The 16,211-nt window shown below is 47.8% G+C and overlaps 1 protein-coding gene across 3 annotated transcripts; it reads left to right on the top strand.

The window, feature by feature from the left end:
* The first annotated feature begins 8,829 nt into the window (after window positions 1-8,829).
* On the top strand, window positions 8,830-13,882 carry LOC100878872 (uncharacterized). Of its 3 annotated transcripts, none has more exons than XM_003707545.3 (4): window positions 8,830-9,128; window positions 9,252-9,403; window positions 9,872-10,782; window positions 11,625-13,882. In XM_003707545.3, exon 4 carries the CDS (start codon window positions 11,627-11,629, stop codon window positions 12,188-12,190), a length of 564 nt encoding a protein of 187 aa, XP_003707593.1. In that variant the 5' UTR covers window positions 8,830-9,128; window positions 9,252-9,403; window positions 9,872-10,782; window positions 11,625-11,626; the 3' UTR covers window positions 12,191-13,882. The 3 variants fall into 3 exon arrangements, with proteins under 3 accessions (XP_003707593.1, XP_076395693.1, XP_076395692.1); XM_076539578.1 differs by having other exon boundaries at window positions 9,252-10,531; window positions 10,658-10,782; XM_076539577.1 differs by having other exon boundaries at window positions 9,252-10,782.
* Window positions 13,883-16,211: the final 2,329 nt, after the last annotated feature.

Here is a 16,211-nt window from a genome sequence, read left to right as displayed (position 1 = left end):
CTTTTAATTTCACGACAACCCGTACGTTTCCTTTTTCCACGACGTTCGTGTCGATTTGCGTGACGGAAGAACGCGTTCTGTACATAACGATACACGCGGGTTGAAAAGTTTGTCGTTTGTCGCTCGCGACAACGCGGTCTTTTACTCACCTTTTCGTTCCGTTGCTCGTTCTGTCCGTCGACCCACGAACGCGACCGATCTCCCGAATTCTTTTATCTCCCCGTAAAACCTTTCGCGCCTCTTCCCTCCGTAACGTGTGAAATTTGTCTGTTTCTGTTTTGCAGAGAGCAAGCCGGATTACCGAACGTACCTCAAGTGTCTGCCATCGCTGAACCTCGCGAACAACGCCAGCGGTGGCCCGTTCGATCCGCCGGCCATAGGTTGTTCGCCGGATCCGCGGTTGCTCTTTCACGGTTCTTCCACCTGGATCCCGGAGACGGACAAACCTTACATGTGCTCGAGCTGCGGCAAAGGGTACACCCACATTTTCACCCTGAATCGTCATCGTCGAACGGTATGCGGCAAAATAAAAAACACCAGCGGCAAGTGGAAGTGTCCCCGTTGCACGAGATCCTACGTGACCGAAGGGAATCTCGTTCGTCACGTGCGATTCGAGTGCGGGGTCAGAAGAAAGTTTTGTTGCATCTTTTGCAATCGCAAGTTCACGCAACGTTGCAGCCTGATCAGACATCTGAGGAACTTTCACAACGAGAGCTTCGACAGCGCGTCCAGCGCCGTTCCTCAAGAGTATCCGCCGATCGACGCGTGCCACGGGGAATCGAAAAAATCCGAAGACTCCAGAGCATGAACGACGTCGATCGCCGTTTAGATTTTTCTTTTTATCTTCTATTTTCTTTCTCTTGGTCTTTTTTTTCTTTTAGGGAGAACGAATAAAGAGAGAGAGAGAGAGAGAGAGAGAGAGAGAGAGAGATCACGTTTCGAACGTATATATCGGTTCCTCCGAGAGGAAGCTTCTAAAGCGTGTACCGGATCTTGACGTTATACGACGAGCCGGACAAAACCGACCAGAGAAACAACGGCAAACGGTTCCTCGAGGAGCTCTCCTCGAAAATTCGCTTCGACGGTCTTGCGAGATCGTCCGAGTTACGCTGATGATTTTTCCCCGCGCGAAACGGATTTCCTTCGAACATCGAAATCGGTCGAGAGTGAACGCGTCTATTCTCGCTCCCTTTGATCGACGAAGTATGTTGCGAGAAATCGTGTGCGTGTATATTTGCAAAAAGGAAAACGGAAAGAATGTTTGTGTGCGTGCGTGCGTTCGAGAAGGTGATCTCCGAGAAAAGATGCAAGTACCTTTTTTCCTCCGTTTCGCGAATACAAGTACTTGCCCAGCGGTTAAGACGTTAACGACACACGGCCTTTCGATTATCGAGAAAACGAAAACACGCGTACACGGTTAATATTTATAAGATGAGATTATAAATGGCACCGAAGCACGAGAAAACGCTTTATCGTTAATGTTGCGAATGGTAAAGGCCGCGAAATTTTTGCGACAATGATGTGCCCTTTTCTTGAAAAGTGTCTTATAGTTAGGATTCGCGCGTACATCGACGATGTAATCGAGTACGAGAAGAAAATACGCTTCGTTGTTCGTTTCGGACACGCTTCGAATTTATCGTTAGGATTAATCGTTCGGCGACGCGTTTCGTACGTTTCCGAAGGTGTTTGGACTCGGTCGAAAAGCAACGCGAAAATTGTACAAGTTTGTTCGCGCGTAGTCCCGCTGCGTCGAACAACTCGCGAACGGCCGTCACCTTATTTTTCTAAGGTGCATATTTTCACCGGATCCACTTTCATGGTGCTGAATTATTTAAACTACATTTTATCTGTTCGTTTTTGTCATCGTTGCTATTATTGTTCTTATCGCTCTTATCTTATCATTATTCGTACTTTTACTATTATGTTACTATTATTATTATTATTATTATTATTATTACGTCTACTACATTTTGTTTTCTTCGGGAGAAGGGGAAATTCGTTATGCACACCCGGAGGGACTACCACGTGGGCAGAACCTCGACCGGGTAGTATGTAACTCCCCGGTGGTATACTCGCTAAAAGCCCTCAACGTCCGCGGATAGCCCTCGGAGTCGGACCCGCCGAACGATCACAATCAACTCCGGGGCTGCGTTATGGTCGTTTTTTCAGTCGCGTACTATCACATTTACTCTCATTATTATTATTACTACTATTATTATTATTATTATTATTGTTATAGGTTATATTTAGTAGCGTCGCTGTATCGTTGTATTATTCTTATTATTATTCTTCTTATTATTATTATTATTATTATTATTATTATTATTACGAAATTAATCTTTGAAGACTGCGTTATCGAAAGGATTAGGATAATTCGTGTAAAACGGCGATACACTCGAAAACTTATTCGGCAGAATCGAATTCTCGAGAAGCGTAGATTGTAAAAACCGGCGATTCGGAGAGTTGTATCGCGAGGTGAATATTTTTCTTCTTGTTCTTCTTGATGATTCGCATCCGACGATTAATTGGGCTGTGAAAATCATTTCTTTTTCATTCCTCTCGATAACGGTGTATAGCGTAGCTTTAGGTATTTCGAATCGAATCGAATTGTTATCGATAAAAGAAGGGAATTGCACCGAGTCTCGCGTACAAAGAACACGAGCCCGTGGCGACTTTTTTGTTTAAAGAGAAAATTTTGTTGTTGTGTAAGGTGTTACGTGAAAGAAACAATAAATACACAGTTATCGAAGCGACGTTTGGTGTTTTCGGGACGCGAAAGACTGATTTGTCCGGGAGAAAATTGGTATCGTAGTGCGCGCGTCCGTCGATCTCGTCTTTGTCGTTCGTTCGCTCGCTCGCTCGCTCGCTCGCTGGTTCGTTCATTTTTCTCGAGTACTTTATCGAAGGATAAAGCGCGGTTCCGTTCTCGGTCCTCCGCTTTCTGTTCTCTTTTCTTCTATTCTTTCCTTTACCGTTTAGTTTTCCCAGCAAAGTTTCGTACGCATCGACGTTCATTCACCTCGCTTTCCGCTGTTGTTTCAGCCCAAGGTCCGTTTTTTTGCGATCAACTGCCACGCAATCTTTGGAAACGTTGCAAGGACAAGCTTGTCTGTTTGAAGTGCGAAAAGAAGTACAGCGACTGGAGGAGTTTGCGGAAACACATGAATTTTTTTTGCCAAATGGAACCGCTCTATCCTTGCCCTTATTGCGCGCACAGAGCCAGAACATCGACCCTGTTAAAGTATCACGTGGTACGCGAACACACGGCTTTCGCCACGATCGAGGAGGTTCATTAGCGTTCGTTGCGCGGTACGGCACGATACCGCGAACCGTTCGAGCCGCTGGAACCGTTCGAACCGTTCGCGGTATTCGTCGTCGTATCGATCGAGCGAACCTCTGCGTCCTCGTCGATTCGCGCGCGGCGATCAGGACGACGACGTTCGAATACGCGCGTTATTAGTAAGTTGTACATGTTGTGTTATCGATCATGCGAGTTCCAATAAACGTATCGTTCACGAAAACGTGTCGTACTTTCACGCAGGTACGGATCTCTTCTTTCCGCTATTCCCAATCTCGCGACGCGATCGTAACGATTCCTCGCGAGTTTTGGCCGTTTTCACCGAACAGGTTCTTCGACCGTTGGATTCGAAGCGATCGACCAGCATGATATTTTTTTCTAACGCCAACGCTTTTGATTTTTAGGGGGCGGTCAGTCGGACCTCCAGTTGGACGACTCGGTGTCGCCGGATCAGTCCGGCAAGCCCGTGTTTGTCTGTCCGAAATGCGGCAAAGGTTACACCTGGAAGGCGAGCCTTCAGCGTCACCTGAGCACCGGTTGCGGATTACCGCCCATGTTTCGCTGCAAACTCTGCGACTACAGGACCAGCAGAAAGGACATTCTCTTCAGGCACATAAGACACGTGCATTCTCGGATTTTGGCTTAGCGTATCGTTGTTCGCCGTCGTCGAATCGTTCGATCATCGAAACGAGACCGAAACTGGCTTTTTCTCTGTTCCTCCTTTCTCTTTCTCTTTATCTTTTTCCGTTCACTTTCGGTTATTTAATAAATACAAGCATCGTGTTACACGACACAGTTCGATACACATTGTGTTGCGTCTCCATCAGCCGGTCGTTAACGTGCCAGCGTTTCCAGCCGTGCCGATCGCTCCGATCCAGGATACCTTTCGAAACGCTACGAGATCGCACTCGATGCGTTGTCGTAGTCGCGATTATAAAAAGAGCTGCTCGTCCAGCGCGTAAGGTGCGTTCGCGTCCAAGAGAACTCGCTTTCATCGTTTTCGTTTCGGTTTGTTGCAGGCGTTTGGGAGGCACGGGGTTACGTGGACAGCTACGAGGGATTGCATTTCCCACCGGAATTCGAGAAATTCAAAGTGCCGGCGGCGGCGGCGGCGCCGCAATCCTCGCACTCGGTGCCCAACTCTCACAAGCGTCACATGTGCGCTTTCTGTAAGAAGGTTTTCCCCTTGAAGAACCTGCTCAGGAGGCACGTGCAGTTCGGTTGCAAGATGAATCCGAGAAACTCGCAGTTCGCTTGCTCCTTCTGTCCCTACAAGAGCACCTACAAGGCCAACATGGAGAGACACGTTCGAAACGTTCACGACACCGGCGTGCTCAAGTTTCGCTGCGATCTCTGCAACTTTCGCAGCAATTACTCGTTTTGCGTGCGAAGACACGCCAAGACTTTTCATCGCTCGGCCGACGACTCGAGCGCGGCCGCGACAGCGACGTCTATCGACGCGAGCGACGCCCTCAAGCGATAGACCAGCCAATTTTTACGTTCGTTCCGTACGTGCCCGAAATTGTATCTTTTACCCTTCACCCTCGTTCATTCCGTCGAATCGCGCTACCGAATTAGCAAGTATCCGTCCGGCGAACGTTCGCCCGGAGGAAAGCAGGTATTCTATAAGGGTCAGTTCGCGAAAGTCGACATTGCGAGTATCATCGGTGTCGTCGAGAACAACAGCTGTAAATCGTTTTGCGTTACAATAAATTAACTCGTTTCCTCGAACAAACGATCGTAGCGAACGATTAAGCCGTGTAAGTTCGATCGCGTAGATTCGCGAAATTTCAGGCCACCTCTCACGATCAGGACTCGTCCGGACAAAGAGAGCGAAGGTTCCTCGAGCGTCGTCGACGACGCGCGGACAGAGAGCGAGTAGAGAGAGAACAAAAATTTGTTGATCGCGTTATGCGTATAGTCGTCGAGAGAGAGAGAGAGAGAGAGAGAGAGAGAAAAAAAAATAAAGAAACCGATTACTTTTCGTTTCGCGACGCGCGGTCGTCGTCGATCGGTCGCATTAACCAGTCTCGTGTTGTTGTTTCAGCGATGTTCTGGCCGTACAAGAGATTCTACGTTTTCGAAGCGGCGAACAAACTCTCTCGAAGGATCGATCAGCAACAACGAGAAAGAAGTTTCGTTTGCGTCGACTGCGGCAAGGCGTACGCGGTGCACAGATCTCTTTGGAGGCATCGAAAGTTCGAGTGCGTGAATGCCAAACCAAAGTTCACGTGCGAAGTGTGCCCGTACAAAAGTCCTCACAAGTGGTGCATCGAGAATCACAAAAAGAAACACCACAAACTCGTTTTCGATTGACGTTCCTACCACGACCGACGCGACCTAGACCTTTAAAGACTGACGAACGAATCGAACGGCGAAGAAGCGGAAGAAGGAAGGTATCGTGTTTAATCGTTAGGGTACTGTCGCTAACGCGTGATCGCGCTCGAAACGCGAAATCGAACGAGAGCTCGAGCTCTTTCTCTCTGCCTCTGTTTTTCTGCTTTCTTTTTTCCCCCAAACGAAACGCTACGAAAGTTCGAATTCGAATACGGAGAGAAGTACGCGACGACTAGCGTTTCGAGCTTCTCCGAGAAAGCCTGTGATAAACGAATTCGTCGAATTCTTGGTTGCTTCCGTTTTCGTCGCTTCGCGCGCGAACTACTCCGACGGAATCCTCCGACGATAAACGCTAGTCGTCGCAGGCGTATTCGACGAGGCGCGACACGCGTTCGCGAGGAAGCAGCGGTGACAAAAACGAAGAGGAAGAGAGCGGAGTGTACCGCGAGTAGATCGTAATTGTATATTCGACGGTTTATCCTGTAGTTTATCGACTATCTACGCCTACGCTCCTCCAACGGCGCGACAACGCGCTTGTTTTCTGTAATAAAACAAACATTTCGCAGGATTGCGTTGAACGAGTTGATCGTCTCTCTGAATCCTTCTCGGCATCTCCCAATCACACCAGATCCGTTCTCTTATGCGACGAGTCGAAGAGCGATCGAAAAGCGTGCTCTTGGAATCGGCGCGCTTCGAAAGCGCATTGCCGCGTACGAGAGAGACTAACTTGGTTCTTCTGTTTTCAGCTTACCGGAAGATGTACATGGGCGACCAAGTTCTCGGCTACACGTGCACGATGTGCAGCAAATTCTACAAGATGTGGAGCAACTACTTGAAGCACAAGTGCGAACCGCCTCAGTTCAAGTGTCCGTTGTGTCCGTTCGCGGCGTTCAAGGCCTTCATTCTGCACGCTCATCAGGCCGAGCAGCACTTCAAGGTCACCTCGCCGAACACTTGAACCCGTCGTTTCGACAGTCCTCGATTTCGCGTCCGAGCGACGCGTCGTCCGATTGCCTTAACTTCTCCAGTCTCGAAGTTTTCTCGTGCCTACGCTTCCACCCGATTTCGCTGTCGTTTTCGTTGCTCGAGCGAGCAGCGAAGTTCGGTGGGACGCGTTCGACCGCTAGCGAAACGCTCCTCGTCGATAACGAGTTTAGACACGGACACCTTCTTCGGTTTCGTATCGCGCGAACAACGCCGCCGCGTTGCTTCTCGATCGGCTCACCTTCGTAACCGCTATTACTCGTAAATGCATGTATTTTCGTAATACCAAAAAATAAAGAAACACATGAGTATCGCAAACGATCGAATAGGCGATGTCATTGTCCACAGACGAGAGAGACGAGAAGAGACGTCGCTATCTCTTTTCGTCCAACGAATTAAGACCTTTCTTTCCTCTTCTTCTTCATCGTCATCATCTTCTTCTTCTTCTTCTTCTCCTTCTATTGTTGTTCGTTTGGTATCTGCCGCGAAACAGTGCCGGAGTTCCGACGGAAGAAAAAAGGTGTTAGGAGACGCGAACGGATGGACGGAAATCGTGGATAATAACGAACGATCGATTTTCTGTGTTTCAGCGATCCTTCTTTACCGTTGCGACTCCTGCGGCAAGACGTTCAAGTGGAAGAAGAGCTTAGCTCGTCACGAACGCGAGGAATGCGGAAAGAAGCCGTATCGTTGTCCCCACTGTCCGAGCTCGATGAACTTGAAAGACAGTCTTGTTCGTCATTTGCGAGTAAAGCACGGACAAGATTGTCGCGTTAGAAATCGATCGACCGGTTTCGGAACGGAGACTCGTCTAACCACCGCGATAGCCGGTGAAATAACTCGGCTATCGAGGAAACGCGCGAGGAATCTGCATGTTCGGTATCGGTAACCTTCGCGATGTCGATGTATGGTCGCGTTAATAAACGAAACGCGAGAGAACGCGAGAGATTGTTTTCGATCGTTAGGCGTTAGGTTATCGAGGATAGAGTTATCCGCGCGAAACCGAGAAGAACGTTGTCGAGGGAGAGAGGATTCGAATGAGAGAAAGGAGGAAGCGGCGGAAAAGCGAAGAGAGCGAAAGGCAAGAAAGGATATAGGAGAGAGGGCGAACGCGATCGATCGATAGTATGCTTTGCTTTTGTGGGGCGAAAGCTTCTTGTTCGTGAACGACGAAACTCGCGTGAAAGAGCGGCGTATTTAAAGCTTCGTTTCTTCCTTCCTTTCAGGTTTCCACGCGTGCTGCGAGTGCAAGAAAACGTACAGGTCGAGAATGGCCCTAAATCGACACGTTCGAGAGGAATGCGGCAGGGTTTTGTACACGTGTCCCTTTTGCCACAGTATCATGCCTATGAAGTTCAACCTGCTGAACCATCTGAAGAAAGAGCACGGTTGCGTGACGAAGATCTGAAGGGGTCGTGCTCCTCGCGCGTAAAACTGTTTGTTCGTTCGCGTTCGCGTGCGACCGTTCGGTTCCGATGTTCGTCGAATCGTTCGTCGAATCGTTCGTCGAAGAAGCATATACGCGTACAGCGAGTGTGTTTGCGTAGCAGCGACGCGAGACACGGCGAGACACAGAGCTGATCTGAATAAAGTGACGTCGAAGCAACGATTTCGTCGCAAACGTATCCTATCCTGGTATCTTCGTTCGATCTCGTTCGGAACGATCGAAACTCGTCGAGAGATGGAGCGAAACGGTAACGCGAGGCTACTAACGATCGCATGATTCAAATTAATCGCAACCCCGTATATCTACCTCGCTTCCCTGTCTCGTGACCCCGTCGATCGTCGGCCGCCGGTGGTACGAGCCGATAGGCGAACACTGATTCGGCCCGATCGATCACGAATTTCCTCGAATTTTTCCGCTCGATCGTCGTCCGTCTTTCTCTCCGCATATTTTTCGCAGGGTTTTCGGTAAACGCGAGAAGACGATCGAAGGGGGGAATCGACGCGTACAGGTATCGGTGTTCGCCGAGTCAGCCGATCGGTTTCGATCTTTACTAATCGAACGTTACGATTTTGCTTGCAGGTTGTCTAATCGGCAATCAGTTGCACGCGTGCAAGAGCTGCGGGAACGTGTACATGTATTACAGCTCGTTGACCAGACACGTGAGGGAGGAATGCGGACAGGCGCCGAAATATCAGTGTCCCTATTGCCCGAAGAGAACCAAGTTACGGTGCAATTTACTGAAACACATGCGCAAAAAGCACGGTTGAATGGAGCCGAGGAGGAGCCGTTCGAGAGCTGGAAAAGGAGAGGACGCGCGCTTTCTTCGTTCGAAGAATCGAAGAATCGAAGACTCGTCTGTAACGCGGTGTACGATTCTTTCGGATGCGCGTGCTTTGTAAATAAATTCGTTGGAATTAGCCATCGAACCATCCGTCTCGAGCAAAGTTCGCCGGACCGAGAATAAGAATGGAGCGTGTCGGAGGTTGTTCGCGACCCGTTCTTCCTCGACCGAGCCCGATCACCCTCTCGATCGAGCGAATAACGCGACCGTGAGGGGAACAGGTTGGTTCACGCGCACGGATAACGCGCACCCGATCGCGACGTAAAGACTCGCTTGCACGCTTACGCGGTGGGCCACGGTTCGGTTCAAGGTGTATTCACCAAACGAACGCGTTTCTTTTTCAGAGTGGAATACCTGTTTGGCCTGTTCAAAGTCGTACAAATGGAGGAAATCGTTGCATCGACACGTTCGAGAGAGCCCGGAATGTTGGCCCGTACTCCTAACGTCCGGAAACGGCGAATTCATCCGACAAATTCACTACAAAATGCTGTACAACGTAAACAATTGATCCGCCTCGTTTTCCTATCGCGAACGCGACGATATCGACGAACACGCTCGCGCCGATCCTGCGAAATCTGTCATCTTGTTATTTCAGATATCTTTTTCTAGAGAAATAAACGTTGCATTATATTCTGACACCAAAGAGAAAGAGAGAGGAATGCGTTTACGAGGAGCGAGGAGTCCCTGTCGTTTCTAACGGTCCTCGTGCGACTCGTTTTTCAGGCTGCCTGCACTCTGGTCGATCCCGCGATCGTTCGTCCCTTCTTCCACGGTTCGCGTTTCGCTAGGCAACACGTTCGAGCTCACCCGATCATCGTCGTTCTCATTTCCCGCGCAACAAACTCTCTAACAAAGATATCCGATTCGGATAAGCAAAGCCGAAAGTGTTTGCTCTTGAATGTCGTTTTCTGTAACACGTCACCGTGGATGCATTGCTGTTGGCTGACGCAACGATTTTTCGCAGATTTCCGACGATATCGTCCGGCTCGGACATCGACCAAGCTACGGGGAAGCTACCCTTGCGGGAAGTGTCAGAAGATCTATTCGAACGCGTCCTCGCTGTACCGGCATCTGAAACTGGAATGCGGCGTGCTGCCACAGTTCCACTGCCCCTACTGCCGCTTCAGTTCAAAGAGAAAGTTCAACTTGAACTCCCACGTGTTGCACAAGCACAGCAAAGCGACGAGTCGTTACGTAACCGACTCCGATCAAAAGCTGCCGCTCCCTCGCTATACCTATTAACTCTTAACTTGATGCCCGATTAAATGCGCGACCTCGTCAGATTATTATTATTATTATTATTATTATTATTATTATTATTATTATTATTATTATTAATTAATTAATTAATTAATCAATTAATTAATTATTATCGTTGTTATTATTATTCGAGCAACAGAGGTTCACCTTGTATCCCGTTTGCGAATTACGCGTTAAACCAGTGATAATTCGGCCGTTTCACCGAAGAACTGCGTCCCGGATCGTTCGAATAAAACCTATTTTGTCATATTTTATAAGAATAAAGTGTCCGCGCAACGTGGACCTTTTTGTATGTTAACGTTTGTCGCTTCGAAGAGTTAATCGACGTTCACGTATGGATAATGTAACCGATGCCGAATAAAAGGTATTCGTGTCTTTTCCTAACCACGATCGTTCCTTGACGTTTCCCCGAACCGAGTTTCGATTCGATCGCGGACCGTTCGGCCCCCGATTCTCGCGATTACTAATTATTCGTAAATCGATTTTGCAGGTAAACGACGTCGTCGCGGGAACCCTTGGCAACGCTCGTCGATCAACGCCGACACACCTTGCTGTTCGAATCTGTACGCATCCGTTCGCGAGACAACCTTCCGGAACGCGCGATTTCGTTTCGGGGTAGGTCGCGCGCCTCGTCTCCGACGAGGAGAGTGCGTCGCGATCGGCGCGCGGAAAAAGAGATACCTCGTGTTCCATTTCGCGTTTCATTTCGCGTTTAAAATGCGAATCCGTCTGCGCAATTCGAACCGAGACGCGTCTCGACGAGACGACCTCGCGCTCTACGTTGTTGCGCATTAATTTAACGAATTCAACGAGACACCTATTATCTGTACATTGATACGTTCGTTTGAACGGGTTTACGTAACGAGATCATCCCACGATCATCGAAGCATCCTGGTTGGTAATCTTGTTGTGGAGGGTTGGGAATTGGCATCTTTTCATTTAAGACCGGACCCGGAGAAGCTGGAAAGACTGTCGCTCTTCCGCTTTTCCGACAACACTTCCGAGAATACTTCCGAGAATACTTCCGAGAATACTTTCGAGAATACTCGGGAGCAACGAGTCTTTCCATCTTTTCGCGGCGACCATCAAAACTTCACGCCTATTCACGTAAACACGGCAAAATTTTATCCTGGGCGCACCTATCTCTCGGGCTATTGGCTGATACGTTATGTGTTGGGTTGGTTACGGGTTTAATCTCACTGATCTCTCTTGCCAGTCGCGTAACAACAACTATCCGTGTATCGGCCGAGATAATTCGCTGTCTCGATCGCATATCTCCGTTTCCGTTTCTCCTTCTTCGTCGTTTCGTATACCTCGTCCCTCTTTCCTTCTTCCCGCTCCATCACCTGTCCCTTTTACTTTGCATTTTCGATGCCCCATCCGCATTTTCTTTTGATTTAATAAAATAACTTTCTACCTCGATCTCGCGTCTCGTTTGGCGTCGGGACCTGTTGCAGGAATGGTTGCGTTACTGTCGTTGTTACGCTCGGATTACAAGCAGCAGCAGCATCATCATCAACAGCAGCAGCAGCAGCAGCAGCAACAGCAACAACACTCGCTTCAACAGCTGCAACAGGGAATCAAGAAGAGTCGGTGTTCGAGTTCGAGCATGATGGCTACGGCGAGAAGCGGCGTGGTTTTGTCGAGTAGACGCGTGAGTGGCAGCAATGCCGGAGACAACAAAGACATTAAAAATTACGACAGCGGAAACGACACCGGTGGTCGTAGTTCTACTCGCGAAGTCGTGTTTCCCGATTCTTTCGAAGTTTTGCCGCAACCGCGCGATCTGAGCGTGATTTACATGGGCGTGCCGCACGAGCAACAACGCAAGTTCAGGTGCCGGTTTTGCGGCAAAGGTTATCGATGGAAAAGCACGATGCGCCGTCACGAGATGGTCGAGTGCGGTGGAAAACCTCCTGCTTTTCAATGTCCCGAGTGCCCGTACAAGGCCAGGCAGCGGGGCAATCTGACGGTGCACTACAAGCGACATCATCAAAAGATCGAATACGACGAGGGCGCGTAATGCGCGACACCCGTTTCCGCCGATTCGCACGATCGTCTTGGAAATTTCCCCGTCTCCTTCTCTCCTTTGTCTTCTTACGCGAAACTCGCTCGTATTCTTCTTTTCCGCTTGCCGTACGGATCGACGTACGGGTAGCGACGAACAGCGGAAACGTTTCTTCTTGCCTCTCGTCTCTTTCGTTTACGACGCGAACCGGAATCGGTCTTTTGTACATAGGTAAACGAAAACGGGAAAAACGCCGAGAGCAGCGTTCGTTTTAGCAGCTCGAATACGAACTGCCGTTACCTCGATGATACAAGAGTTTATCGCGCGAGAATACGTTTATTTAAAAGTTCTTAGACTCCGTAAGAATCGCTCGAGGCAAAACCGATTTCTACGACGATCGTACCACGAACCGCGGAACAACGCGTTTCGTAAGAGGTTTCATTCCAGAAAATTGACAATCGTGTTACCACTTTTGAAATTTTTTAACCGTACAATTTTCACGTATTTTTCTACTACTTTTCTACTCTATCCTTAGACGATAGGTAATTTCGATAGCGAAATTCGCGTTTTACGTGAACGACGTAACGCGAGCAAGCGACGTAGAGTTCTGTACGTGTTACGGATACGAGGGATAAAACGTGCCTTTTTTTCGATAGAATCGAAACGCGCGAGCGCATCGCAAATCGATCGTGTATCTATCGCGTTTCATCGGCGATTCGCGCGAAATTGCCTCGATAAAATCGATCGGTTAAAATTCGGGTGTACCGAACTCGGTACCGAACTCGATACCGAAGTCGACGCGTCTTGGACGATAGGTACACGATCAAGAAACGATTGGGACGACGAAGGAGGAAAATCATGCACCGCGTCGTATTTCTTAACGACCGTCACGAATCACCGTGCAAATCGTGATCGTGTAACGATCGCGACTGCGCCCGGTATCGACGAAATACTTAATAGTCTCGCGATCCTTTCGGATAAAGTGCAAATTTATTCGCGACCAAGTTCGTTTCGTTTTACTCCGACGAACGGATAGTTCGAGCAAGCGCGCTCGAACGAACAAAACAGTCGATATTTTACGCTCGTGCTCTCTCGTTCGACTTCTACGAGAGAAAAAATTATTCGTAAGTTATAAAAAGTACTTGAACATTCCTTAATTTTCGCATGCCTTCTACGTATAGGATCGTATTCTTAATGTTAGAAGAATTGTTTTTCCATTTTTATACGAACGTTTATACGCGCGCAAAATAAGAGAGAGAGAGAAAAAGGAGAGAACGCGAAGAGAATACGCGGAGAAAGAGAAGAGATATAAGGGCTCGTCGAGAGACCGTTCGCTCCTCGATCAGAGTCCAGTATTTTTGATATCAGTATTTACGGATGCTCGCATCTATCACCCATCCACGAAAAGGCGTAGGATATAGCAGGATACACGATTTTTCTCGTACCTTTCGTTGTCCAGTGCGAGACGACTTCGCGTCCAACGTTTTCCGATCGCTCTAGCATTTTCAATCTTCCTTATCGAACTTTTCGGCTCCTTATCGATCGTCTCTCTCTGTTTTCTCAAAGATCAAAATCATCGACCGAATTATCCAAGGAATTAACGCGAGTCGTCTCGTCCAAATACTCTTCCCGACCTTTAACTCCCTGAATTTTCTTTTTCGAACGGTTTACCAGACAAATTATCGAAAATCTACCACCATTATTAGCGATTAATATTAATATTATTACTATTATTATTAACATTATTATTTCTATTATTATTATTATTATTATTATTATTAATTATTATTATTATTCTTAATTATTATTATTATTAATTATTATTATTATTATTATTATTATTAATAAAAAGACAATCTTTGTTGCGGGTTATTTTCTAAAGATCGTACGTGTAATTCCATGATCCCACACCTCCACGCACCAAATCGCTTTTTGTAATACGCGTCTCGGTTCTGTTCGACGAGAGGTGGCGATTTAGAGAGGAAGGTGAAAAGATCCGATAGAGAAAATGGCGTGTTCGTAGAGCGATTTGAGCATTGGCGCGTTGAAAAACGAATCGTACGAGTAGGCGGTTCGACTAACCGAACATTTTTGTTTTCAGTGTTTTGGAATCAGCTGCCGACCGATTTCGAGATGTTTCCCTGCGACGCCTGCGGCAGACAGTACAGACGAATAATATCGTTGCAACGGCACAAGAGGCTCGAATGCGGAAAGGAAGCCCAATTCGAGTGCGTGTTATGCCAGGCGAGGTTCAAGCACAAACACAGCTTACTCAGGCACTATAGCATACACGAGACGAACGCGCAGAAATTGGCAAAGTTTAAACGGAAAGGAAGATGGACAACTTGACGGACGAGACTTCGGAGACTCGGATGCGTGGACAGCGACGCGTCGTCCTTACTCTCTCGTCTTCTCGTCGCGAAAGCGTTCGATCGGCTTTACGACGATTCCAAATCGTCGTTCGCCTCTTTTGCGCGGATCGAATACGCGAAACGCCGAATTAGATTCGTATCGAATAAAGATTAATTATATTAATCGTTCGCCGCGAACTTTTACTTGGAACGCGATCCCGAAAATTCTCTTCGTCTTCTCGCGTTTTCTTCGTTCGTTTAGAATTAAATTGTATGCGCATAGTTATTTACTTAGTATAATCGTTGTTTTTTTAAGTTCGATCGTCGCGATCAAAGAGTCGATCGGATCAGTGTAATCTTAATTCCTAACGCATAAGACCAGATCTGCACCAAAGTGTTAATTTCGCTTATTTAGTTTCGAACGACGTTATGTTTTTCAGTATTTTTTGCATATAAGTTGGTCGTTCGTTCGATATCGGTAAGAAAAGATGTTCGAAAACCTTGTAACGGCAAGAGTTTCTCGCTAAAATCAGTTTTCACCGTTTGTCTTCTGTTAAGGCGAATAAAAGTTACGCTTTCCAATGCACCTCTTATTTGTTACTCGAAACATCTCGTTCAAGTTTAGCACCTTGTCACGTTACACCGGTTTACTCTCGACTTAGTCGCGTACCTTTCGCTCGATGATCTTAACCGGGCGTTGGTCGCTCGTTTCGGAACAAGATGCCGTCGTTGTATTTGAAACTTCTTCTCTACATCGTTTATTCTCGTTTCAGGTAACCGCCGGAGGAAAGAGAACGAAGCCGATCGAAAGAGAGTCCTATGCAGGATTCCGTTCCCGTTCGAAACGTTGATCGCGGTCTCGAACGATCGTTCAACAGGCTTCGCTCGAATTTCACGATCCTATCGAGATAGCCGCGGATTTCGACCGATCGAGAGATACCTTTAGGTTCTCGCGGGTGCTTCGAGCGAAAAGAAGAACGCGAAAATCGTCGATAGATTAGTCGCTCGGTTCTCGCGACAACGAGAGCGAAGAGGGAACAGTAGTACAGTAGTAATCTGATTTTTCAGGTGATCCGGTTCGCTGGGAATACGCGATGGTTCGAGCGACACCGTACCAGTGTCCGAAATGCTTCAAATATTTTAAGTCCTCGAAATCTTGCTGGAACCATCGAAGCACGTGCGGCACGGACAAGAAATTTCGTTGCGCGTTCTGCGATTACCGTTCCCATCAGAAAGGAAACGTCCTCAGGCATCTTGCCACGCAGCATCCAGAAGCGAGCCAGAAGAAACGGATCAGTTTCGTGTTGAGAGTCAACGATCGCGAAAAGGCCGATTTCTACTCGAAACCGACCACCGGACGCGAGTGAGAACGCGGTTCCTCGAGCTCGCCAATAAAACCGAGAAACGATTGTAAACTCGAAGACCGATGAAATACTGCGAGAAAAATGCTTTGTATTTATTAACCCAAAACGATCATCGTTTCTGTTCGCGTTTCGTTACGCGTATCGTTTCGCCGGACGGTAAACGGTTACGTTGTTCGACCGATTCGTGAAAAAGATAGACGTTCGGATCGAAGAGAGCGTCGAGAAAGAAGAGTAACGGGGGCGGCACGTACTTCGAGAAAAAACGTGAAAAACGTGCAACCGCGAAACGTTGTACATACTACGTACTTTGTTCGTCCTGTT

The sequence above is a fragment of the Megachile rotundata genome, chromosome 14 (assembly GCF_050947335.1).
Source record: "Megachile rotundata isolate GNS110a chromosome 14, iyMegRotu1, whole genome shotgun sequence".
In the NCBI taxonomy this organism is placed as follows: Eukaryota; Metazoa; Arthropoda; class Insecta; order Hymenoptera; family Megachilidae; genus Megachile; species Megachile rotundata.
This window is presented reverse-complemented; position numbering and strand designations above follow the sequence as displayed.

Excerpts from the sequence above, each read along its gene's own strand:
- LOC100878872 (XM_003707545.3), top strand. The coding sequence starts at position 11,627 with ATGGTTGCGTTACTGTCGTTGTTACGCTCGGATTACAAGCAGCAGCAG.